Source organism: Bos javanicus, chromosome 4 (assembly GCF_032452875.1).
Source record: "Bos javanicus breed banteng chromosome 4, ARS-OSU_banteng_1.0, whole genome shotgun sequence".
Classification (NCBI taxonomy): domain Eukaryota; kingdom Metazoa; phylum Chordata; class Mammalia; order Artiodactyla; family Bovidae; genus Bos; species Bos javanicus.
The window spans coordinates 79350012-79373806 of NC_083871.1; the positions used below are offsets into that span (position 1 = coordinate 79350012).

Here is a 23795-nt window from a genome sequence, read left to right on the forward strand (position 1 = left end):
TTCCAGTGATGCCTTCTGAAAATGGGCAATACATTTCTGGGCTTGGCTGGGGATTGAGGAAAGAATGGGTGGTTAGGAAGTGGGATCAGTAGATGCAGGCTGTCATGTCCATCATTTTGGCAATAAAAGGAAGGAGAAATACAGGACAGTGCACAGAAAAGAAAATAGGTTCAAATGAACCCTTTTAGGCTTCCTCACTTCCCATTCCCTCTAGTCTGGCTCTTCTCTAAACCGTTTCACAAAAACTGCTCTGGCATATGTTATTAATAAACTTTATTGTTGATTCCATGGTACATTCACATGCTTACCTTCCTTGACTTCTCTGATGAGCATCAGCTTGTGACTTAGTAGGCCTGTACATCTTCTGGAAGTACTCTCTTTCCCTTCCTCCTGTGTCATCATTAACTTACCTATAAGATAGGATTTTCTTTCTGTTTTTTGAATCACTCCTGGGCTGGTGCCTTCTTCACCTGCATTCACTCTCACAAAGCATTGGAGATCAAGGCTTTCAACTGTCATAAGAGCTACGTTCTGGCAATCTGATCCATTTCAATGACTTTGAATCCCACCTGTACATCAATGACTCCCTTCTCTCTAAAATATTTTTTTTTAGTTCACTGTATGTCCAGACATCTTCACATAACCATCTCATAAATACCTGAATCCACATTCAAATTTTTCTTTATATTTCTTTTCAAATCCCAGTACAATGGTACCTACTTGCCCAAGAAAGACAACTGAGAACCATAATTCTCCTCCTTCTTTTCCACCTTGCCTCCACATCCAATTTTTAATCAGGGCCTGTCAATACTACTTTAAAAATTAATCTACCTTCTTCCCTTGTCTCCACTGCCACCACCAAGTTTAAACCTTCATCATCCCTCTCCTGGCATGACTATAGATAATACCCACTGGGCTTTCAGTTTCCATTGTGTTTCAATTCATCTATGTACATCACACTTTGAGTCATATTTCTACTATACTCAAACTGTTCATACTTTGGGTTAAAAATGAAATTTAGACTTCATGTTGGTCCAGTGGTTAAGACTCTGAGCTTCCATTGTAGGGAGTATGGGTTCCATATTTGGTCTGGGAACTAAGATCCACATGCCATGCAGACAAAAAGTTTAAATACAAATAAAATTAGATCTTTAAAAAATAAATTAAAAATAAATAGATAAACTTTAAAAATTGGAATTAAAAGTTAAAATATTAAAAAAATGGAATTCTTCCAGGTGGCCAACAGGGCCTTGCAAGATCTGACCATTGCTTGTTTCTCTAGCCCTACCATAGGCCACTCTTACCTATGCATGCTCATATGCTCAGCCCATGGGTCTCTTTATTCCATACACCAAATTCTTTCCTGCCTGAAAGCCTTGGAGATGTGATTTCCTTACCCTAGGATCCTCCCCACATCCTTACCAACTCCTCTGTCCATAGGATTATCCAGCAAGAATACTAGAGTAGATTGCCATGCCCTCCTCCAGGGGATTTTCCAACCCAGGGATCAAACCCACATCTCCTGCGGCTCCTGCATTGGCAGGTAGGTTCTTTACTGCTGAACCACCTGGGAAGCCCCATACACAAAGACTATGAGCTTACAGATGAGAAAGCAGGGAAAAAAGAAATGCTGATTAACTCACCCTAAAGACACAGAGCTGGGTAGAGGAGAAACTAGGATTCCAGTCCAGGCTATCTGGCTCCAGAGCCTTCATACTTAAGCACTATTTAATTTAGAACTTCCCAGTTGGTGAGCTACAAATGAACTGCAGAGGTGCCACCAGACATCAGTTCATTTGGCCAGGAGGCAGCCAGACTCGTGCCCTCGGGCTGTGAGTAGCTTTGTCCAGGGCTCTTGAGAGAGAGGCAGAGCCAGTCTGATGTCATACTCCTGTCCCATAGTGGGAGTGGGGAGGCCTAACTTGGGCTGGACCATGTGATGACACCCTGATCCTTGATGTTTATCTCCCGAGCAGCTGCAGGGGGCGTCACTCTGCATTGCAGACAAGGTGCTCCAGGAGATACCAGGTACACCAGGGGCGTGGCCAGCAGCCCAAGGTGCTGAGGGTTGAGTCGCAGGGCTGCAGAGGAGTTCAGGCAGAAAGCTCTGTCTGTATCTAAGCGATTACATCTGTCCAGTGGTGGCTGCTGTCACCATCCTTTCAGGCACCTCAGATGGCTACCAGGTGGCCCTGTGACACCTCATGTGCCTTGTGCTAACTCAAGCTTCGTCAGTGTTCTGAAATGCTTTATTACCACGGTTTTGCCTGCTTTGGGAATCCATTCTCACTTTCACCTTTGTCCATGAAAGAAAAAGGAGCCCTCTTAGATATCTCAATGCGATTTCAACTTTCATACCTTTTTGAATGGTTGTAAAATAAAAGATCTAAAAATGTCTTATGACTTGTTGGTGTGAACAAATTTTCTGTTGATGGTCACTATCAGGACTCCAAAGAAATGCACATCAGAAGTTCCGGAATAGAGGGCCTTGCAGACATCTGAAACACAAAATCAGTTATTAAAAAATTATCTTGGTGGAAGAAAGATCAAGATTTTCACCCCCTAAAAGAATGTTGAAAAGATTTTAGAACTTTTACATAGATTCTATGCTAATATCTTCTTAATACTTTTTTATTTTTCCAGTCATAATTATATAATATAAACAAAACGTAAGTAATTTTCATCAAGCATCATATACATACCCCCAAATTTTATTGAGCTAATGGTCACTCGTTGTGTGTATACAATGAGAAGATTGAAGACCCTCTCTCTGCACTATTTCTCTGTGAAGGGTGTTCACTTTAAGATGCACTGACGTCCTAGTTATGGCCCCAGTCAACTGTACTAGATAAGTTGAAGTTACTTCTAAAGTCCCCATATGCTCTCTTGCCATCTTCTCTGTGTAGTGGTTAAGAGCTAAGGCTCTGGAACCAGTATGCCTGATGTAAATCCCAGCTTTGCCACTTGATTGCTGTGTGGCACTAAACCAGCAACCTTACCTCTCTGTTTTATCATGTGAAAAGGGCATCATACTAGCAGTTGCCATGTAATTGAGGTAATAAACAGCTCAGACGGATACCAAGCACATATTAATAGTAAACACCCCAGAAATGCCAGCTGTGTTTCTTGCTCTCTTCCACTTTCTCCTCTCTGCCCCACCTTATCCTGCCTTTGCCTGGCTGAAAGTAAAAGTGAAGTCGCTCAGTTAAGTCCAACTCTTTGGGACCCCACGGACTGTAGCTCGCCAGGTTTCTCCGTCCATGGGATTTTCCAGGCAAGAGTACTGGAATGGGTTGCCTTTACCTTCTCCAGAGGACCTTCCCAATCCAGGGATCAAACCCGGGTCTTCTGCATTATAGGCAGATGCTTTACCATCTGAGCCACCAGGGAAGTCTTTGCCTGGCTGAGTCACACTCAACCTTAGGTATGACCTCAGCTGACATGTCATTTTCTCTGGCTAGCCTTCCCTGTCCACCCTGCCTAGGCTACCACTCTTTTAGGAGCTCATGGAGCCCACAGAATCACCCCCATTATAGCACTTGGCAAGGTCCATGGTAATTTTCATTGTCTTGTCTATTGTCTACCCCGCCTCATAAGAGCAAGGTCCTTCAGAGTAGCAACTGTTGCATTAGCTTGTGAATTCCCAGTGCCTGCCATGGGGTCTAGTACCCAAAAGCCAGTTAATGAATGAACGCCCAATGGAAGAATCCCATTCTGTGCTGTTTCATAGCAATGACCCCAGAAGACAAGAAGAAGATAGGTGACTTTTCTAACAGGTATTTAGAACTCTGATGACAAAGCCAAGTATCCATAAAATTTTCCTCCTCATTCCCTCAGTCCCAACTTCCTATTTAGCCTTCATGTTGAGAAAAATAGCATTCTTCATTTTTTCCATGAAAACTCATCCAGCTGCCCTTTTGTGATGTTCTGTCTCCTCCAGAATTGTCCGTGGGTCAGAATAAAGCTTGGGAACTTTGGTGTTGGCCACAGGCTGGGCTATACCTCAGTGGAATTTCTTGATGCCCATTCAACAGATGAGGCATCTGAGTATCATTGGTCCAGCTGCATGGAGGTCAGTTAAGTTGGGCTCTGAGCCAAGGCCTGAAAAGGGTAGCAAGGGCTGGACCAAATCTCTCAGCATGGTGATGACTCCCAGGTGACAGCTTCAGAAAGTTCTGGACTCGGATGTGTTCAGCAAATTGGAGTCCTGCTCCCTTAATGCAGTATATGTTCCCCACAACTTTCCTGTTCTTGCGTTCACAAGTCACCCAAGTTCACATATCTACTGTTTCCTACACTTGGACTCCTGAATATGTCAGGGTTTTTTGTTTGCAGTTTGTTGGGACTGTTTTGTTTTTATTTTCAGGAGTGAAAATAGCAAAGGTAAAACAAGTGGGTCGGCAGGACAGAGAAGACTGACTTTCCAACTAGAACACTGATTTTCACAAATGGGTCTTATGTGATCCTTTACGTACTTCAGTGCCATGGGGTAACTGAGAAAGAAAAGAAGGAAATAAATGGAAGGAAAGAAACTCACTAAAAAAAAAGTGTGTGTGTGCATGTGTGTGTATACTTGTATAAGAGTTAAAAGAGCAAGCAGCAAGAAAGGGCTTTAACATTTATTCAGCATCTGTTATCTCACTTGGGGGCAGAGGAGAAGAGGATGACAGAGGATGAGATGGCTGGATGGCATCACTGACTCAATGGACGTGAGTCTGAGTGAACTCCGGGAGTTGGTGATGGACAGGGAGGCCTGGCGTGCTGCGATTCATGGGGTCGCAAAGAGTCAGACACGACTGAGCGACTGATCTGATCTGATCTGATCTGATCTCACTCAGGCCTCAAAGCCACCCTATGAAATAGGTGGGGACCCCTGCATTTCCAGACAAAGACACAGAAAGGTTAAGTAACAATCACAAAGTACATTTTAAAAGAATATCTTTTATCTATTTGCTTGTTTATATTTATTTTGCATTAATGGAATTATTTTGATCAATGGAATAAAATAGAAAGCCCAGAGATAAATCCACGCACATATGGACACCTTATCTTTGACAAAGGAGGCAAGAATATACAATGGATTAAAGACAATCTCTTTAACAAGTGGTGCTGGGAAAAATGTAATACAATTTTTAAAGGTCACTTTCCACTTACAGTTTGTACAGAGTTTGGGCTCTATTCCCTATTTTGTACACTACATCCTTGAGCCAATAATGTGTAATTCCCACTTTCCCGTCCTTATATTGCCCTTCCCTCCTTCCTTCTTCCCACTGGTAACCACTGTATGTTCTCTATATCTGTGAATCTACTTTTTTGTTGTATTCACTAGTTTCTTGTATTTTTTAGATTCCACATATAAGTTAGATCATAAGCTACTTGTCTTTCTGTGTCTAACTTTTTTCACTTAGCATAATACCTTCCAAGACCATCTGCGGACTGCTGCAAATGGCAAAATGTTCACTCTTTTTTGTGGCTAATATTCCATGGTGTGTGTGTGTGTGTATGTATATGTGTGTGTGTGTGTGTGTGTGTGTGTGTATATACACCACATCTTCTTTACGCATTCATCTGTTGGTGGACACTTCAGTTTCTTCTTCATCTTGGCAATTGTAAACGTGGTACAGTGAACACTGGGGTGTATATATCTTTTTGAATTAGAGTTTTTTTCTTTTGAGGGGGTGATACATACCCAGGAGCGGAATTGCTGGGTCATTTGGTAGTTCTAGCTGTTGTTTTGGAGAACTCCATACCATTTTCCACAATGGCTGCACCAAATTGAAAGAACAGTTCTTTAATTTGAACCCTCAGCCCCTTTTCCCCCAATAAGACAGGTTAGTAAACACAGCCAAATTTGGCCCTCTCCCTGTTTTGGTACAACTGCAAGCTAAGAAGGGCTTTATCTTTTTAAATGGTTGGGAAAAAAATCAAAAGAAGAATAGCACTTTGTGACACATGAAAATAATAAAAACTATATGAAACTCAAATGCCAGCATCCATAAATAGATTTACTGGAACACAGTCCCACCCATTCTTTTATTGTTGTCTCTGGCTGCAGAGTAGAAAAGTTACGCAGACTGTGTGGCCTGAGAAGTCTAAAATATTTACTATCTGATCTTTTACAAAAAAAAGGTTTGCCAGCCCCTGTTCTCAGGGAGTGATTTTGAAAGTCTGTAGTCATTTAGGAAAGTTGATTAAGAAGCAGAAAAAGGAATCACTTGGTCCCCTAAAACATTCTTCTAAATGCAGAGGATAACAGAATTATGAAACAGATGTCAAATTAATATTTTATGATAATAAAAATACTAATATTAGGTGGCATGGATGATAAAATAGCTTTTCCATCTCCTCTGTGTTTCCATCCTCATATGTTTCCCCTTTCTCATCGGTATTTGCATGTTTGATTTTGCAGAGTGTCTCTGGGGATGAACATAGAAGAGGGGAAAGATGGAGCTGTGATCCTGGCTCTTCTCCTAACTACATTAATCAAATCACTTAATCATCTTTGATTTAAATTTCCTTATCTCCAAATTGTGGGCTGGACAAGATAATCCCAAAGGTCTCCTACAGTCGTAAAATGATGGGCCTCTGTGACTTAGAACATAATTTTAAAATGTTAACTGATCACTGAGGTTTATAGCAGTTATGACTTTGCATTTATGGTAGATCAGTGGCCATATTTATGATTTATTTGACTCCAAACACTTAGTCAATATCTCAACTCCCAATTATGGCATTGTCCCTCTAGGAAAATATGAGCAACTTTATGATGATTTGATTCTCAAGAAGATTTCCAGGGATGCATTGAGAGAAAAACTGTAGAAACTTTTATCGTTCTATAGTTTATTACCAGTTTGAGATTTGAGGGTCTTTTGGAAAAGACTAACATGTATACTGGTAGAAGTTTTAAATCGGCACTTATTATTATTATTTTAAATAATATACTTCTAGTAATTGACGATAAGAATGTTGAGTCATTTTTCCAGAGTGTTCCATCTATTGACCTATATGTGGATCTAGATATTGAAACAAAAACACATTGTGTCTCTCAGACGAGTATTTCAGAGCTCTGGGTCTATTCTGATTGGTGGTCAGCTGGGAAGATTCAGAAGTACAACTGTAATCCTACCCATGGCAAGTTCACATTTAGATGTGTATTGCTGCTGTGTTGTTCCCTTCCTTTAGACAGAGTGGTCATGATTACAGAACAGTCTGTCAAGAGAATCTTCTAGAGGAAGTCTGCCCAGAGCTGGGGCTCCAGATTGGAACATGTTATACCTGTTTTCCCTGAGGAAACAGCTGAGCTACACAGTGGAAGTGTTCTGTAGCCTTTGCCCAATGCAATGTCAACAATTTTTAACCCCATTCTAATACTTGAGTTTCATAACAACCAATCATAAAATTAAGTACCAGGTCACGGCAACAAATTTCAGTGGAAACGATGAAGATGCAGAAATCTGGTAACAAGCTGAAAAAAAATGGAATATTCTGCATTCTTTCTTTCTGTAATGTCATTTGCTTCGTTCCCCTGCTGAGATCTAAGGATGTCTGTTGTTGGATGAGACGTGTAGCCTCTCAATACATTAGGTGATGATTATGCAAGATCACGGTTAGAAGTTCTTAATCAAGAAGTAGTCTGGAAACCCACACCAAGTAGTACACATCAGTCCTGGGGGACTTTGTTTGCAAGCTAGAACTGCCACCAGCTCCGTGCAGCTGGGGGCATAGAGGAAGGACATCAAACATCAATTCAGTGGTTGCAGAATGCAGTTTATGAGGAGATGAGCCCAAGGTCCTTCTACTCCACCGTCTTGTCCCAACATGAGTATGCAGGCTAGAATGTTCATTTTCTCGCCTCTACCAACCACCTCTAAATTCTTTGTCAATGATGCCTGCAAAACAAAACAACGTTAGCCACTGCACTAACCCCTAAATTTGAAAAAAAAAAAAAAAGCCCTCTGTAAAACCCACTTAACCAAATCAGTCAAAGTATATGATGCAAATAATTTTAGATTATACTAGGCTGTACTTAGACTATATTAAAGAAAATATTAGCATATAAGTCATTGGTCCAAGAAATCAATATCCCAAATTCCCAAATGAATCTTTCTGTTAACATTTCCAATCCAACTTTTTTGTTTTTACAATTATATGCCTGGGATAGACCAAATTCTAAGCAATAAACCTGGTCAAAACTATAGAGACCTCAAAAAAGCTACATACCATATTTTTAAAAGGGAGGGAGGGAAGGTATGGCTCAAATTTGTCCACTCTCTTCTCCCAAACTCCACGTTTATAAATCTAGTATCCTCTATTTCACTCTTATTACCACACACACTTCAAACTTGAAATATCATAGTAGAGGAGTGTGAAAAAGTTGGCTTAAAGCTCAACATTCAGAAAATTAAGATCATCGCATCTGGTTGCATCACTTCATGGCACATAGATGGGGAAACAATGGAAACAGTGACAGTTTTTTGGGGGGGGCTCCAAAATCACTGCAGATGGTGACTGCAGCCATGAAATTGAAAGATGCTTACTCCTTGGAAGGAAAGCTATGACCAACAAAGACAGCATATTAAAAAGCAGAGACATTACTTTGTCAACAAAGGTTTGTCTAGTCAAGGCTGTGATTTTTCCAGTAGTCATGTATGGATGTGAGAGTTGGACTATAAAGAAAACTGAGTGCTGAAGAATTGATGCTTTTGACTTGTGGTGTTTGAGAAGACTCTTGAGAGTCCCTCGGACTGCAAGGAGATCCAAGCAGTCAATCCTAAAGGAAATCAGTCCTGGGTGTTCATTGGAAGGACTGATGTTGAAGCTGAAGCTCCAATATTTTGGCCACCTGACGCGAAGAGCTGACTCATTTGAAAAGACCCTGATGTTGGGAAAGATTGAAGGCAGGAGGAAAAGGGGACGACAGAGGATAAGATGGTTGGATGGCATCACCAACTCAATGGACATGAGTTTGGGTAGGCTCCTGGAGTTGATGACGAACAGGGAGGCCTGGTGTGCTGCTGTTCATGGGGTTGCAAAGAGTCGGACAAGACTAAGAGACTGAACTGAACTGAACATATTCACACTTTACCACTGCCTCCCACAGCTCCCCTTATCTCTACCATCACAAGCCCTTCAATCATGTACCTTACATGAAATTAGTGCCATCATCTCATTATTGTTATGAGGAAGTGTCAATCAGGCTGCATTCTCCTCGCTCCCTACAAAGCAAATCAATCACCAAGTCCTAATTCCTACATTTAGGTTTATTGAGTTCATCCCATGGGATTTTTCAAATGTGTCTGAGATAGACAGTCATCCCCTCTCTAGGATCTGAAGCCACAAGTGGTAATCTTCTCTTCCCACCCGAGGTCACATGTTCTACCCTGTGATTGGAGAAACTCTGTTCTCAGCAAGACACTCTGGCCAAAGCACAGACAAACCTAGAGATAAGAGATGCTCTGAAGGTCATCTGCTTTATTTCTTCCTGGAGATTACACTTCTGGATGACTTACCCTTTTTGATTTAAGCCATTGGACTGTCTTATAATCTATCTCTTCTCATGGCGCTCTATATACTTATCAATTATCTAACTATACCTATCAACTGTCTATCACATATCTTCTATCTGTCCACCTATCATCTGTCTATCTTTCATCTATCTATTTTACTTATTTAAGACATGTTTATTGAGTTCCTACGCTGGAATTACTCTAAGTATCTTTTTAAAAGGCGAGGAAAGAAATCAAGTTGAAGGCCTCTGTGGCAGACAGGAAATAAATATCTTATTGAATTTCCTAAATACTTCTATAAAGTCAAAGGATTCCATTTAACTGCTAGGAAGCTGCAGATCAGAGGAGTTGAGTAGTTGGCCCAAAAACACCTGGCATCCCACTCCAGTACTCCTGCCTAGAAAATCCCATGGACGGAAAAGCCTGGTAGGCTGCAGTCCATGGGGTTGTTGAGGGTAGGACACGACTGAGCGACTTCACTTTCACTTTTCACTTTCATGCGTTGGAGAAGGAAATGGCAACCCACTCCAGTGTTCTTGCCTGGAGAATCCCAGGGACAAGGGAGCCTGGTGGGCTGCCATCTCTTGGGTCACACAGAGTTGGACACTACTAAAGTGACTTAGCAGCAGCAAGAAGAGACAGAACTAACATTGACTTTGATTCTTTGAGCCTAAGCTTTGTCACCAACACCAAACAAGTTTAAATGTAAGACAGCTTCTGTATTGACTTGATAGCAAATAGGTTGACTTGATGGCAAGTAGGTGGACTAAATTCTTTCCTTCTATTACTTCTATAACTGGAATCTTGTGGCAATGAGATAAGAATGGGAACGCCCAGTCCATGATAAGCCAGTAGACTCTTTGTGAAGGCTCTTGGAAAGCATGCTGGAACTGAGGGTTATGATTCTGGGACATGAATCATTTCCCTTGGGAAACATCGCTGTCTGTGTCCATTCCTGCTCCAGAGCATGGTATAATTGACAATACAAAATAAAGGGGTAGTTTCTAAAAACCTTGAAACCTGTCCTTAACAGAATCTTTATTGTGAAAGGTGTCTTGTCCAAGCTGATCGATTTGGGTTTGTGAAACTTGTTGTTTAGTTGCTAAGTCATGTTTCACTCTTTTGTGACCCTATGAACTGTAGCCTGCCAGGATCCTAGGTCCATGGGATTTTCTAGGCAAGAATACTGTAGTGGGTTACCATTTCCTTCTCCAAGGGACCTTTCTGACTCAGGGATCTAACCCGCATCTCCTACATTAGCAAGCGGATTCTTTACTACTGAGCCACCAGGGAAGCCCTTGAGAAAAATACAGGAATTTAATTACTGCCCAGGTCTCTCTTATTTGGGCAAATGAATTCCTAAATGAATTCTTCATGGCCTGGCTCCTTCTTTGGGAGACTAACCATGATGCCTATATTCCCAGCACCTTTCCAATCAACATTCTGATTATTTAATAATTGTAAAAAGAAAGATGTTTTATTCTGGCTTTCTGATGCAACCTTCTGATAAGACCAGAATCCGGATAAGCCAGGCTAACTAACCACTTTTTGCCTTATTGCCTGGCCCATATAAAGATAATTTACTCAATCCTCCACTTCATCTGCGGGTGTAGATGAAATCAGACCGCAGAAGTGCAAGCACTGTTAATTCAAGTTAACAAGAAACTAAGACTGTGGTGCATTGGTATTTCAGGCTCAAACTTGATTTTATTTTACAGCCTTCATACAAATGTGCTTGTTGGCATGCCTCTCTTTGAAATGTGCTCCACAGATAGATACCACATGTAACCTTGTATATTTCTGTTCTAAAACATATCTAATATTGGTGGAGCTTAAGAAGTGGGCAGAATGCATATTTTTTATTCGGTATATCAAATGGTAAGTAAGGAGAGCATATGTTTCTCTCCATGGTATCTTGGGAACCAAAGGAATATGTAGAATCAATGCTTTCAAATGTGATGTGAAACTTTAAGGGAAGAAAAATAAATGCAGTGTGTGGTTCTTAATTCATGTAGGAGTAAAATTATGAGCTAAGCATAAAAGCACACTTCATTATAATAACATGACTTTAAAACCAGTACCTTGAAACCCTGCTTGACACCACCTAAGGTTGCAGGAGTAATTTCCTGGATCAAGTGGAATATAAGCAAAACCAACACTAACCTTCTGTCCTGGAACCTGGAAGTTCTGCCTACCCCCAGCCTTCAGCCATGCTACTTCCTTGGCCTTCCTCTGCCTGGACCATGCTGCCAGACTCAACACTGCTCTGCATCCTTGGATCTCAGCCCCAGTCACCTCCTCAAAGAGGCCCCCCGTGGCTCCTCCATTTACGGCAGGTTCCCCACCCCGATATCTGTCACATACCACCCTGTTCTTGTCCTTCATGGTCCCCTCTGTGAGGACAAAGAAATGTGACTGTGGGCTCATTGCCATATGCCCAGTGGCTTGGGCAGCCTGTCACATAGCACATGCTCAGTGCATGTTTGTTGAATGAGTAAATGACTGAACAGAGAATCAGTCAGAGTCCCTCAGGTGTAAGCAGTCCGAACTAGCAAAGAAACCTCACCTTTTCACTGAGCCTTGCCTGCAGAGTCATCCTGCAGGCCAGGCCTGTTGATGGGTTTATATAAAGAAAAACCTAGAGTGGCAAGGGCCAGGTGCTATGGGTCTTTTTTGGTTTTGAATGACATGGTGGTAAATGGTTTCTAAACAGTTGTGGGAATGGCAGAACAGCACGTTTTTTGGAACTGGCAGATTGTTTTTTGGGGTGAGAAATTTTTCTCCCAAGAGCCCTTTGTTAAAGTACTTTTGTGACTTTGTATATTTTAGTTAAAAAAAAAACTGTTCAACACAAGTCATACTTTTATAGGTTAGGTAGATCAGAGGTTTAAGTATTCAGAGAAAGAAGGACCTCTTAAACCTCTGCCTTCCAAGGGTCTTCCTTACTGAGTGTGAAAAAGCTGTGACTAGTAACATGGAGCTGGCATAAAAAATAGGAACAAAGGAATTTGCTTTTCTAGGCATTTCTTAATCCAGACAAAAGGCCCAGCCCTTTATAATCCACCATCTCATTTCATTCTCACAAAAACTCTGGGAAATGAATATCATTGTTTCCAATTTACAGATGGGCAAACTGAGTGAGTTGACTTGGCAAAGTTACAAAGCTAGTGATGGTGGATTTACATCCAGGGCTGTTCTGTCTTGTATGCTTCTGACTAATAGGAAAGCCCCAAAGAAGTGAGACTGTTAGTTTTAGTTATAGAAAGCCAAACAATACGTTTCCAGTTACTCATAGGCAGAGAAAGCGATGGAGAGAGAGATAAAGAGAGAGAGAGAGAAATGAGCAGAGAGGGAGACAGTCCTACCTTCTACCTTCTGTATAGAGAACTGTGCTTTCCTCCTCAGCCACAGTGGACCCTGGAAGAGCCAATGAAAGTGGAGTTTCAATAACAAAGGCATACAAGTAGTCTCTGGCTCTGAGCTCTCAGCTTTTGGGCTAACGGGACAGAGAGCTTCTATATTCTTCCCATCCCCTGCTAGGCTCTCTGAGGCCCCACACTTTCTGGTTCATGAACATTCTCCCACGGCCACCATAAGCTCTGCTCTAACAGCTCTGCTAGCTCAGTCGGTGAAGAGTCTGCCGGCAGTGTATGGGTTTGATCTCTGGATCGGGAAGATCCCCTGGAGAAGGAAATGGCAAACCACTCCAGTGTTCTTGACTGGAGAATTCCAAGGACAGAGAAACCTGGCGGGTTACAGTCCATGGAGTCGCAAGAGTAGGACACGTCTTAATGACTATACCACCACAACAGTTCTGCTCCTGGCTGACCTTGCTGCTATTTGGGGAGTCAGATCCCATTGTTCTCCTCATCACCACTCATGGTTTTTTAGAAATATTTATTTGATTAATTTATTTATTTGGTGTGTCGGGTCTTTGTTGCTGCATGTGGGATCTTTAGCTGTGGCATGCAGAATCTAGTTCCCTGACCAGGGATGGAACCTGGGCCCCCTGCATTGCCAGCACAGAGTCTCAGCCACTGGACCACTGGGGAAGTCCCCATCATCAACTCATGTTAACCTCTTCCTTTGATCTCAGAGCTCCTCCTCTGAACCCCACAGTTACTAAGGTGGGGGAGGGCCCTCTTTCTACGAGTACAATACTTCTCAAGCATATGACCACTGCTTTTCATCTCTTCTTGAAATATTCCAATTCTTTATTACATTCCCAGGTGTGTGGTCTTGATTTTTTCAGTTTCTAATGGAGCAAATACAGAAACTGTTATTTACCAAAACTCCTCCTCATAGAAATTTCTCATACTTGTTTGGAGGAAAATACACTGACAAGTTGCTGGGTGTGTATGTGAAAGATTAGGGTGAAAGACTGTAACGGTTAAGATGAGCTCCTGAGCTGTATGGATGCCTTAAGCCACTTTCTAAGAGAGATGGATCCTGGAATCTCTCAGGACACCCCATTTAGAAGCGCAGAAGTGGATTGTTCTAAGAAAAGGGGAATCGGTGGGGCTGGGCACAGAACAGGAGAAGATAAAATAATGTAGCAGGGGTACAGTCAGAGACAAATGAAGGACAGAAAGTTTAGAGGAAAATGTTGGAGGTATTTTCTATGATATGTTTGATGTTGCATCCCTCCTTTGCAGCCTGTTTATAAAAAGATTCAGTAAAACCCACAATTTGTGTCAGTGAATTATTTAAGGTCAGAAAGCAGCAAATTCAAAATGTTTTCAGGAATGAGACAGATGATGCAAACGTGTGTAGCTGCAAGTTTATAAGGCAATGGGGGAGGTGTGGGGGCTGTGGCAAAATGAAGAGTCCAGGACAAAATGTACTTATGCCCAGTAAATAATAGGCGTCGATAGGCAACATGTCCCATGGACCACTGTTTGTTACCTTAACTCTATGGAAACTCAAAAAGTGCTGGGCAGGACTTCCCTGATGGTCCAGTGGTTAGACTCTGAGCTTCTAATGCAGAGGGTGTGGGTTCAATTCCTGGTTGAGGAACTAAGAGTCCACATATGGCTTGGTGCAGCTGGAAAAAAAAAAAGTCCTGAGCTTTGCTGCCAGGTAGATTGGAGCTTAAGACAAAAGTAGCAGAGCAGATCCTGGGCAAAGAAATGGAAAAGGCAAGTGAAATCAGGGTGTCACGGGAATATCCTCCTAGGAAAAGAAGGTGAGACTTCAAGAAACAGATGTTGGTCACTAAACTGCTCTGTTTGAGGCAGAGAAAAACTTGTTTTATTTTTGAAAGAGAGGGAGGGAGAAAAACTCACCCCTGAGCTACCCAAACCATCAGTGAAATCTACAAGCTCACCCCTTGCCTGCTGTGGGTGGGTTTCCTGTGGATCCGGCAGGGGTTTGAGGGTGGAGTAAGGGGTGGTGTCAGGCAGCATCCACAGGGGGTCTCTGAACTTGTTGAGATCCAAAGGGAGGGCTTTAGGTCTTCCCAACTTGTGGTATTGGCTGAGGTCCAAGCCAATTATAGCAACATCTCCAAGGTGAAGAGGGAAGCAGCCCACATCTGGGTTACATTTATAATCCCAATGTTCCAGGAAGATGCAAGAATAAGTTATGCGGGTGCTGAGTGAGAGACCCTCCGGAGGGCACCTGTGTGATGCACTTTACAACATTCTCCCTCTTGGCAAGTGGCCAGTCAGTGTGGGGAAGCTTGGGCTGTCCACTCTGGGCCAACTCAGGGAGGGTTTCCTTTCCCCGGACATGAGTGTGGCTGGTAGGTGTGCCTGGACCCTCAGTACTTCCCCCCTACACACACACTGGTAGGTGCAGGGCGTGCAGAAACATGATGTCCAGAAAATGCGAGGAGGCAGCAGGAAACCCAAAAGAGTCAAAGCTGCCCTTAGGCCATCAAATCTGTTCAGTCTAGGAATCGGCTGTCATGGCCCTGGGGGAGAATCCAGAAGAGAGCACTTTAGGAAGCTATGGGTGACCATGGGCTCTAAAACTCTGATTCTTGCTCTGTCTGCTTTGCCTCCTTCCAGGGGCCAAGTTTCCCCTCTCCTCAAACTCACATGAGATTGCCCAAGTTAGAGCTTCCTAGTTGGGAGGGAGGTCTGCCTTTTCCATTTGCTTCCACTTGGAGTGTGTGTGTGTGTGGCGGGGGGCGGGGGTAGGGTGGGGTAGGTCAGTTGAGGGGAGCATGGTGGGATAGAAAAACACTTACTGTCTTTGCAGTCTGGTTCTCAAATGCAGCCCGTATAGTATTTCCATTCCCACCATTTTTCAAAGTGGTGAGAATCCTTAACTGGCACCTACAAACGTCTGAAAGACAGACAGACAGATGTTAAACATCCTAGTTTCAGCGTTAGGCTGTGTTCTCTACTGAATTCAGAAACATTTGGAAATGTTGGATGGATGGGCTGTGTTGTCTGCAAGGAGTCTATTTGCATGCCAGACTGAGAAGCCTCCTGGGAAATAACTCACCGCAAGTGTGCACAGTATGCGGCGGATAGGCTTGGGCCAACAGTGAACCAACACAGGTGAATGAGTCGGTAGGTGGGTAGGTGGATGGATGGATGGATGGATACATGGGTGAATGCATGCACATCGGGCTATGGAGGCAAAGGGTTATACTTTCATTATGAGAATTTATTATCTTGAGTCTGGGGATGAAAAAGGTATGAATCCTTGAGCTATTTTCAGAAAAGGAAATTGGTAGGATCTTCATGTTGTTGTTCAGTGGCTAAGTTGTATCTGACTCTTTTGCAACCCCATGGACTGTAGCCCGCCAGCCTCCTCTGTCCATGGAATTTCTCAGGCAAAAATACTTGAGTGGGTTGCCACTTCCTTCTGCAGGGGATTGTCCCAAGGCAGGCAAATTCTCTACCACTGAGCCACCAAGGAAGTCCAAGATATATGAGGACAAAATATTAAGAGCCTTGTGATCAAGTATAACTTCAACAAACAAGAAATTCCTTCTCCTCACACAGATATGGGATGTACTGACTTCAGAGTACTGAGAATGCCCCCAGAAGATGGTGTCCTGAAGGCATTACCTCCCAGTAGGCAGCCCTACACTGGTCAACTGAAGCAGAGGTGAGAGTCCTGCATATACAGAAAGGGAGCAGGGCAAAAGGTGACAGTCTCACATTTACAGGAAAGGAGGAAGAATATGGTGGCATCATGTTGGGCTTTATAGAGGACTTGTGCTGTTTACCTGGCATGCAACTATGCCTCTGGCCACTGCCCTTGGTAGCCTAAAAAAAAAAAAAAGCTGTATCATGAAATGTGCATAAAGCCTAGCTGAAAGATGGAAAATAGAACTCAGCTGACATTGTTTGAGGCTCTAGGTCCTGCCTTATTTGAACTCTACTTACACACTCCTGGACTTTTCAGTCAACAAAACACCCACCTCCCCTTTAACTTAAGCCAATTTGAGTTGGAATTTTGTCACTTGCAGCTGGGAGCTTATCAGTACACATGAACTTGTACTTGGAATTTCCCAATAATTAGTAAATTACTGTGAAGAGAGATGGAAGAGCTGTAGTATCGAAAGCAAGAACAGTCATTATGGATAAGCACATGTGACAGGGCAAAAAAATACAGAGTAGATTTCCTTGGTGGTTCAGTGGTTAGGAATCCGCCTGCCAATGCAGGGGATATGGGTTTGATTCCTGGTCTGGGGGCACCTGCTGTGGGGCAACTAAGCCTGAGGGCTGCAACCACTGAGCCTGTGCTCTGCAACAAGAGAAGTCACTGCACTGAGAAAGAAGCCCATGGACTGCAACTAGAGAAAGTCCACACACAGCAACGAAAACGCACTGCAGCCAAAAAAAAAAAAAAAAAACTAGAGGAGCATGCAAAGTTTGTTCTCGGTTTCATTCTTTGTCCTCTCAGTTGCAGACCCTTTATCCTGCTTTGTTGTTTTCAGTATTTTTATGGATTGAATTGTGTTCCCCCCCAAAAGATATATTATAGCTGTAACTCCTGGAGTCTCAGAATGTGATCTGATTTGGAAACGGGGTTGTTGCTGATGTACTCAGTTTGCTGTTGCTGCTAAGTCGCTTCAGTCATGTCCGACTCTGTGAGACCCCAGAGATGGCAGCCCACCAGGCTCCCCCGTCCCTGGGATTCTCAAGGCAAGAATACTGGAGTAGGTTTCCATTTCCTTCTCCAATGCATGAAAGTGAAAAATGAAAGTGAAGTCTCCCAGTCGTGTCTGACTCTTAGTGACCCCATGGACTGCAGCATGCCACGCTTCCCTGTCCTTTATCATCTCCTGGAGTTTGCTCAAATTCATGTCCATTGAGTCGATGATGCCATCCAACCATCTCATCCTCTGTCACCCCTTTCTATGACTGTTGCCCTTAGGAAGAGGAAAGAGAGAGAGAGAAAAAGAAAAAAAAACAAAAGGAGGATGGTATATGACTATAAAGTCAGAAGTTAGAGTGAAGCAGTGGCAAACCAAGAAACACCATGGGTTGACAGATAACCACCAGAAGCTAGGAAGATGCAAGGAAAGATCTTACCCTAGAGGTTTCAGAGGGAGTATGGCCTTGCTGAGACGTTGACTTTGGACTTCTAGCTTCTAGAACTGTAAGACAATGGATGTTGTTTAATCTCTAAGTTGTATCTGGCTCTTCTTCGACCCCATGGACTGTAGCCTGCCAGGCTCCTTTGTCCATGGATTTCCCTGAAGTGGGTTGCATTTCCCTCTCCAGAGACAATGGCTATCTGATGCTCTAAGCCACCCAGTTTGTAGTCCTTCGTTATGGCAGCCCTAGGAGACTCATACTAATATCTTCGAGTCCCCTACTTCATCCAATTTTTTGCCAAAAGACAAGCAAACAAACCAACAAGAACTGTCTTATAAACTTAAGTATTTTGCAGACACAATATGTTAAAATATCCTAGGACTTTTTGCATTTGAAAAGGGAACTGAGGGAAAGCTGTCTATAAGTGAATCTATAATGCTGGAGTTTTAGACATGGAGGAAGGGTGATCTCAGAAACCTTGTAAATCTGTAAGTGCCTGTTTATCATTGCAAGGAGGTTACATTATTGAGTTTCAGGGTGACTTTAAGATTGTTAGAGATGTCTCAGGGGCTCTTAAAAAAAGGGAGTGAGTGACAAGAGAATGGCTAAGGGGCTGGGCTTTGAGACCCCACCCAACGCAACTAGAGATGGCTTTCCTTTATACGCAGGGATTCCACACAAGATTTCCTTTTGGATAACGAATTTTTCTGTTAATATAGACTGAAAGTCTTTGCGTTATGGCATTATTTAACTCACATGAGGATAACCCTTGTTTTATATTTCTTCTACCATTTCTGCAAAATGTTCCCACTCACATCTGTGTTTATCACTAAAGCAGAAAACTGTTCATTTCTGCCAAGAGCCTAAGGTGAGGACACAGGGACACACAGGTGACACCAGCTTTATTTCTCCTCTTGTTTTTAACTATTCTGATGGGCATAAGGAGAACAATGAGCTGCTTTTCCTTTGTTCTTGTCTTTTTAAAACTGAGAATCAAAATCTTCATGATCCAAAATGTGCTAGACTTTTAAGTAAAAGTCAAAATATCTAGTTTATTCCAGTTGTTGATTTATTGGCTGTCGTTCTCCTTTTTACTTTTTTTTTTTTTTTTTGCCATTGGGTGAACAGAGGAGGCTATCAGGGATGCATTATTTGCATTCATGTGATTGAGGCAGAAGCAGTACTTGAATACAAAAAAATATTGTGACTGATGCTGAAGTATATGTGGGAAAAGAGCATAATATAATTCTTAGGCATTTGTATCCATTTCCACTTTCACATGCATTATCTCCTTGGAAGCTCTTTCAAATCCTGGGAGGTATGCGGACTGGCCTGGTTTTCCTATCACCAGTCCACAGATGAGCCCAGAGCCTGTGGATGCTCAGAGAATCCTCCTGGGCCTGAGGCCAGTTAGTGAGGGGAAGCTGGGACCACCACCCTTGAATCCTAAGGCTACTGCTCTGAATGATGAGTCAGTAATTTTTTTTTTCTTCCAATCATGGTGAAATACAGAGAGAAACTGTAAAATAAATGGCTCATAAGGACCTTCAGTCCTCCTTTATCTCCACTGCTTCTACCATAAAAGCTTAAGTCAGGGTCTGCTTTTGTGATATCTTTGAGATAAGCAACAAGTCCCAGGAAACAAATAGTGAATACCACCACCAATTCCCTTAAAAAATTCTCCAGCTAAGCATGTGAATCTCAAAATGCTCTTCAGATCATAATAGCTAATCATTCATCCACCTACGCTCTTCCTTCAGTCAAAGATGCTCTAGGAGTCAACACTAGTGCACCCTGAGCTCCGAGGCGCTGCGGGCGGCCACCCGAGGGTGGGCGGAATCTCAGATGACCCCAGGAAGAATGGATTCGGGAATGCCACCAGAGTTTTCTTTTCCTTTCGTTGTTCCTCCCTTGGGAACTCCTTGTTTGGGTTACAGGTCCAGGCTGGATACACTGAAAGGGAACAGATGGATGCAGGCTGTCTGGTTGAGAATGGAGGGAAAATAATTTTTTTTTTTTTTTTTTCTGGTACGGGCCGCTGAAAATCAATCAGGGACAGAGACACTCTGGTAGCTCAGGGAAAACCACGTTGGAGTCCAGGCTCCAAGCCTGGGGTCTTTGTTTTTGTGTCCTTTCTAAAGTAACCCATGGGAATAGCAGGCTGCGTAGTGGGGAGCTCCCACTTCCCAGCTTTGGCTCCGAGGGCAGATGAGTCGGTGGGGGAGGAAAAACCTGAACTTTCAAAAGCATCCTCAGGCGAGAAGGGGAGTTTCAGGGTTGGCCTGGGGAAATGTACAAGGAGAGGGAGAGTCTAGGAGGGAAGGGGGGTGGCTGTGATCAGAGAGGCCTTAAAAGAAGGAAAAAGGGAGCCCAAACTGGGAGCCGGGAGAAAGCGGAGCGGAGAGGCGGGGCGGAAGGCGACGGGAGCTGGGACAAGCTGCCCCGGCGCGCAGGGCGCTGGGGTGGGGGGCGGCGGGGCGAGCGCGGGCGGGGAGGGCGGCGGTGACATCACGCCAGGGCCCCCTTCCCTTAGCCGGGTGGGTGGGGCCTCGGCGCGCTGAGCGGGCGCGGGGTCAAGGAGGGGGAAGAGGAGGAGCAGGCTTGAATGTGTCTGTGAGAGGATCGGGGAGGGGCGGAGGAGGCGGAGGGCGGGGAGGGAGAGCGCGCGTGGCTCGGGGCGCCCGGGCTCCCCCCGCAGCCCCCGACCCCGGCCCGGGCCGCCTCCGCGCCGCCGCCCGCGTAGCCGCCCGCGTCGCCGCTGGGATCCACTGCGGGAGCAGGGACTCGGCGGGTGGGGAAGCGCGGGCCCCCGGCGCGGCCAGGAAGGAGCGAGAAAGCAAAAGTAAGGCGAGCCGCACTCCTCCCAAGTTTTCCCAACTTCGCCCCCTGCGGTGGCAGGCGTCCTGCTGCTCGGCGCGTCCCCACCGCGCCGCCGGAGAGTGGCAGAAAGAAAAGGGACGGGGCGGGGGCGGGGGCGGAGGAAGAGGGAGCGCGAGCGCGAGCCGAGAGTCCGGCAACATCTGTTAAAACTTGGGGGAGGAGGAGCGCGGGGAGGAGGAGGAGGAAAAGGAGGAGAGGAGGGAAGGAGGGAGCGCGAGGGAGGGAAGAGCAGAGCCGAGGGACAACTTTTCCACCCGTGAGTAGCGCAGGCTGCGCGGGTAGGGACTGGGGGAGCCTCCAAGCTCGCGCGGGTTTCCAGGCCGGGATGGGACCTTCTTCCAGAAAGTCGGTTGCATGCGAGGAGGGGAGCGCAGTGGGGGCTTTCTTTCTTTCTCTTTCCCCTCCCTCCCGCGGGTGAACCAAATCAGAACTGTCACTCAGGGCCTGTGAGTCAGAAGGGATCGGATTACACGATCCCTGAAACCGATGCCGGAGTCGCACGAGCGGGCGGGAGCGGGCAGGGGCAACGCCACCGCCACCGCCGCCGGCGCGCTCGCACACTCGCCCTCGCGCCCCCTCGCCGCCCCGACCCTCCCTCCCCGCGCGCCCCGCGGCCGCCCGCGCCGCACCATGCCAGTCGCCGGGGACCCTCGCGCCCTGCCCGGCCTCTTGCCTTAGCCCGAGCCGCCCGCGGCCGCGCGGAACCCGGAGCCGCCCGCCCGCGCCCGGGACGCGGGTCTATGGGAAGTTCGGGGACTTGACAGCCGCCGCCGCCGCAGGTACGTCCCGCCCGAAGTTCTTTGTTTCGCGGGGCCCCGCACCGGGGAGCCAGCTCCTGCGGCCGCGCCCGCGCCTCTGGGTCGAGAGGGGAGTCCCCGACGGGGGGCGCGGGAGGAACTGAAAATGGCTGTCAAAAGGCGCCCAGATTTCGGGAGCCGCCGGTAAGGCGTCGGAACCAGTCTTCCCTTCGCTCCCTCCTTCGTGATGCTCCCCTTCCCAGCGTCTGACCTGGCGGCCATCCGGAGACGGGCTGGAGAATTTCACCTCCCGGAGTTGGGAGGTCGGGGGACGAAGTTTGGAGCAGTTGCGGCGACTGCTCCCCTCGCCCCGACTCCTTTTCCCGAGGGCTGAAAGGAACTCCGCTAGCCCCCGAGGGTCGGGCGCTGAAGGCGGCGGGCGGTGAGGTGGGTGCGCGCGAGGAGCGCCGCGGCGGGGGCTTCCTCCAGCTTGCGCTTCCCATCGGGGGTGGGGTGTGAGTGAGCCGGGAGAAAGAGGCGCGCCTCCGTCCTAAGAGAGGAAAAGTGAAAGTTGTACCATCTGTGGATGATTTGGGATTCTTTCTTTTCCTTTCCAGAGACAGCATTAAAAAAAAAAAAATGAAAGAAAGTAAGGGGAAAGACAACAAAAGAAATAAAAGTATTAGAAGCTGCAGGGAGTGAGTGGTGCGGAGGTGGTGGTGGTGGTGGTGGTGGTGGCTGTATAGGTGGGTAACAGTGGCGCCTGCAATGATCATTTAAGAGGTCGCATTTTCAGCGAGCAGAGTTGGGTATGAATCACTCTGCAGGGGACAGTTACTTTCTGGAGTTGCAGAGGGCACATGGGCGGGAGGAGGTGGAGAAGGAGTAAATATTTACCCCAAACTTAGGGAGTTTGTGAAGTGACTTATAAGCAGATTGCCAGATGCCGAAGCACCACCGCACAGTCAGGCCTTTTATCCTCCCCTGAACTTTGTGCTGGAGTTGGCGATGGCACCTCCTTCAGGAGATGCCATCCGGAGAGCGGCTGGACCCACGCTTCCCTGGCTGACCTCGCATAAACAGACTGTGCGGGAGGCATCCTCCGGGCGACTCCTCCCGCCCGCCCTGGGGTCTCATCTCCGTGGTGTGCAGTCCCGGATAGATTCTGGCCTTGGGTACAGCGCTCGTGGCCCTCTGCCAGTTTATATGTACATATATTTATGTAAAACATTTTCTCCCAGCTCTCTGCCAGCTGTTCCACATTTTCCAGCTGCCATTTCAGTTTGAAATGATGGACCGTCCGCATCTCCAAGTAAAAGAGTCCCGTTAGTCGGAGGTATGGAGGGTCGGTCGCTGTGCAGAGACCTGGCCAGTGGCATTAGCCAGACTGGTTTTAGAAAACACCTTTCTTCGCTCCTTTATCTTTCTCCCTTTTCCTCCCCAGAGCCCTTTGCTGGAAATGCGCAGTAATTAAGCTTTTCCCTCCCAATATGATTTTGAACAGAATTGGGAGATTTTTGAGATCCCTGAAATATGCGTCTGGTGGAAATAAATTAACTTTTAAAAAGAGTTCCAGCTTGAGTGCCTTGGGCATAGCTGGTGGAGCCCTCTGCCATGGCCATTTCTATTTAAGGCAGGAACTATTCACGGTCCCCATGTTACACTTTTTGTGTTGTTTGGTGTCTTAGCATATTATAGACAGAAATCTTCAAGAATTGGCCTAAAGTATTAATTTTGGCCTAAAGTATTAATTTTGAGTATTTATGTAATTGCTCTGTAATTTGAATAGGTGCCTTATTGATTGATTCCTGTAATTATTTCATTTAGGTTTTAAATTAAAAATTAATAATAGTCTGACAGTTTCTTAATTACATGTGTCAAGATTATTTTGAAGGAGGAAAATGCTATGTTTCAAAGTAGTGAAATAACCTCAAAATCGCTCTATCTTTCTAAAGCAGAACAGTATTTCATTTGAGGGGCTATATTGAAGTAGCAGTGATTGGCCTTAACAATGTAAACTGTGTGAAGTATCTAAAGAATTTGTTTATGTTAGGAAATATTGGTCTTAACCTGGTACACAAACACTTTGGCCAGTTGGCCTGTAGTCAGACCTAAAACAAACATGAACTAACATTTAAATTAGTTGTAATAGCATACTTATAGAGAGA

At 45.1% G+C, this 23795-nt stretch overlaps 2 protein-coding genes across 10 annotated transcripts in view; one reads left to right on the forward strand and one right to left on the reverse strand.

Annotated features, from left to right (window-relative positions):
* Positions 1-1662: 1662 nt before the first annotated feature.
* Positions 1663-23275, reverse strand: LOC133246320 (uncharacterized). 6 transcript variants are annotated; one of them, XR_009736007.1, is made up of 7 exons: positions 18005-20562; positions 16693-16732; positions 15700-15797; positions 14412-14550; positions 12872-12923; positions 5690-7889; positions 1663-2498 (listed from the first exon to the last, which is right to left on the reverse strand). XR_009736007.1 is itself a non-coding variant. In XM_061414509.1 (6 exons), exons 1-6 carry the CDS (start codon positions 22401-22403, stop codon positions 7855-7857), a joined length of 795 nt encoding a protein of 264 aa, XP_061270493.1. In that variant the 5' UTR covers positions 22404-23275; the 3' UTR covers positions 7747-7854. The 6 variants fall into 6 exon arrangements, 3 of the variants coding, with proteins under 3 accessions (XP_061270493.1, XP_061270492.1, XP_061270494.1); XR_009736006.1 differs by lacking the exon at positions 1663-2498 and adding an exon at positions 21899-23275 and having other exon boundaries at positions 7747-7889; positions 18005-19963; XR_009736005.1 differs by lacking the exon at positions 1663-2498 and having other exon boundaries at positions 7747-7889; positions 18005-18069; positions 19758-20562.
* Positions 20764-23795, forward strand: part of GLI3 (GLI family zinc finger 3) — a 318365-nt gene continuing 315333 nt past the window's right edge. Inside the window, exon 1 of one of the 4 annotated variants that reach the window (XM_061414503.1) lies at positions 20764-20852. The gene's annotated coding sequence lies outside the window, so the exon portion shown is untranslated. Of the gene's footprint in view, positions 20853-21086; positions 21147-21577; positions 21670-23795 lie in introns of those variants that run through there. The other 3 variants (XM_061414504.1, XM_061414502.1, XM_061414505.1) reach the window with 3 other exon arrangements.

Coding starts and splice junctions, on each gene's coding strand:
- LOC133246320 (XM_061414508.1), bottom strand. CDS start 22,403: ATGATCATTGCAGGCGCCACTGTTACCCACCTATACAGCCACCACCAC. Junction 16,733..18,004: donor CTCCCTCTGAAACCTCTAGG/GTAAGATCTTTC, acceptor TTTTTTTTTTAG/GCTACCAAGGGCAGTGGCCA. Junction 15,798..16,692: donor GAGGCATAGTTGCATGCCAG/GTAAACAGCACA, acceptor TCTGTCTTTCAG/ACGTTTGTAGGTGCCAGTTA.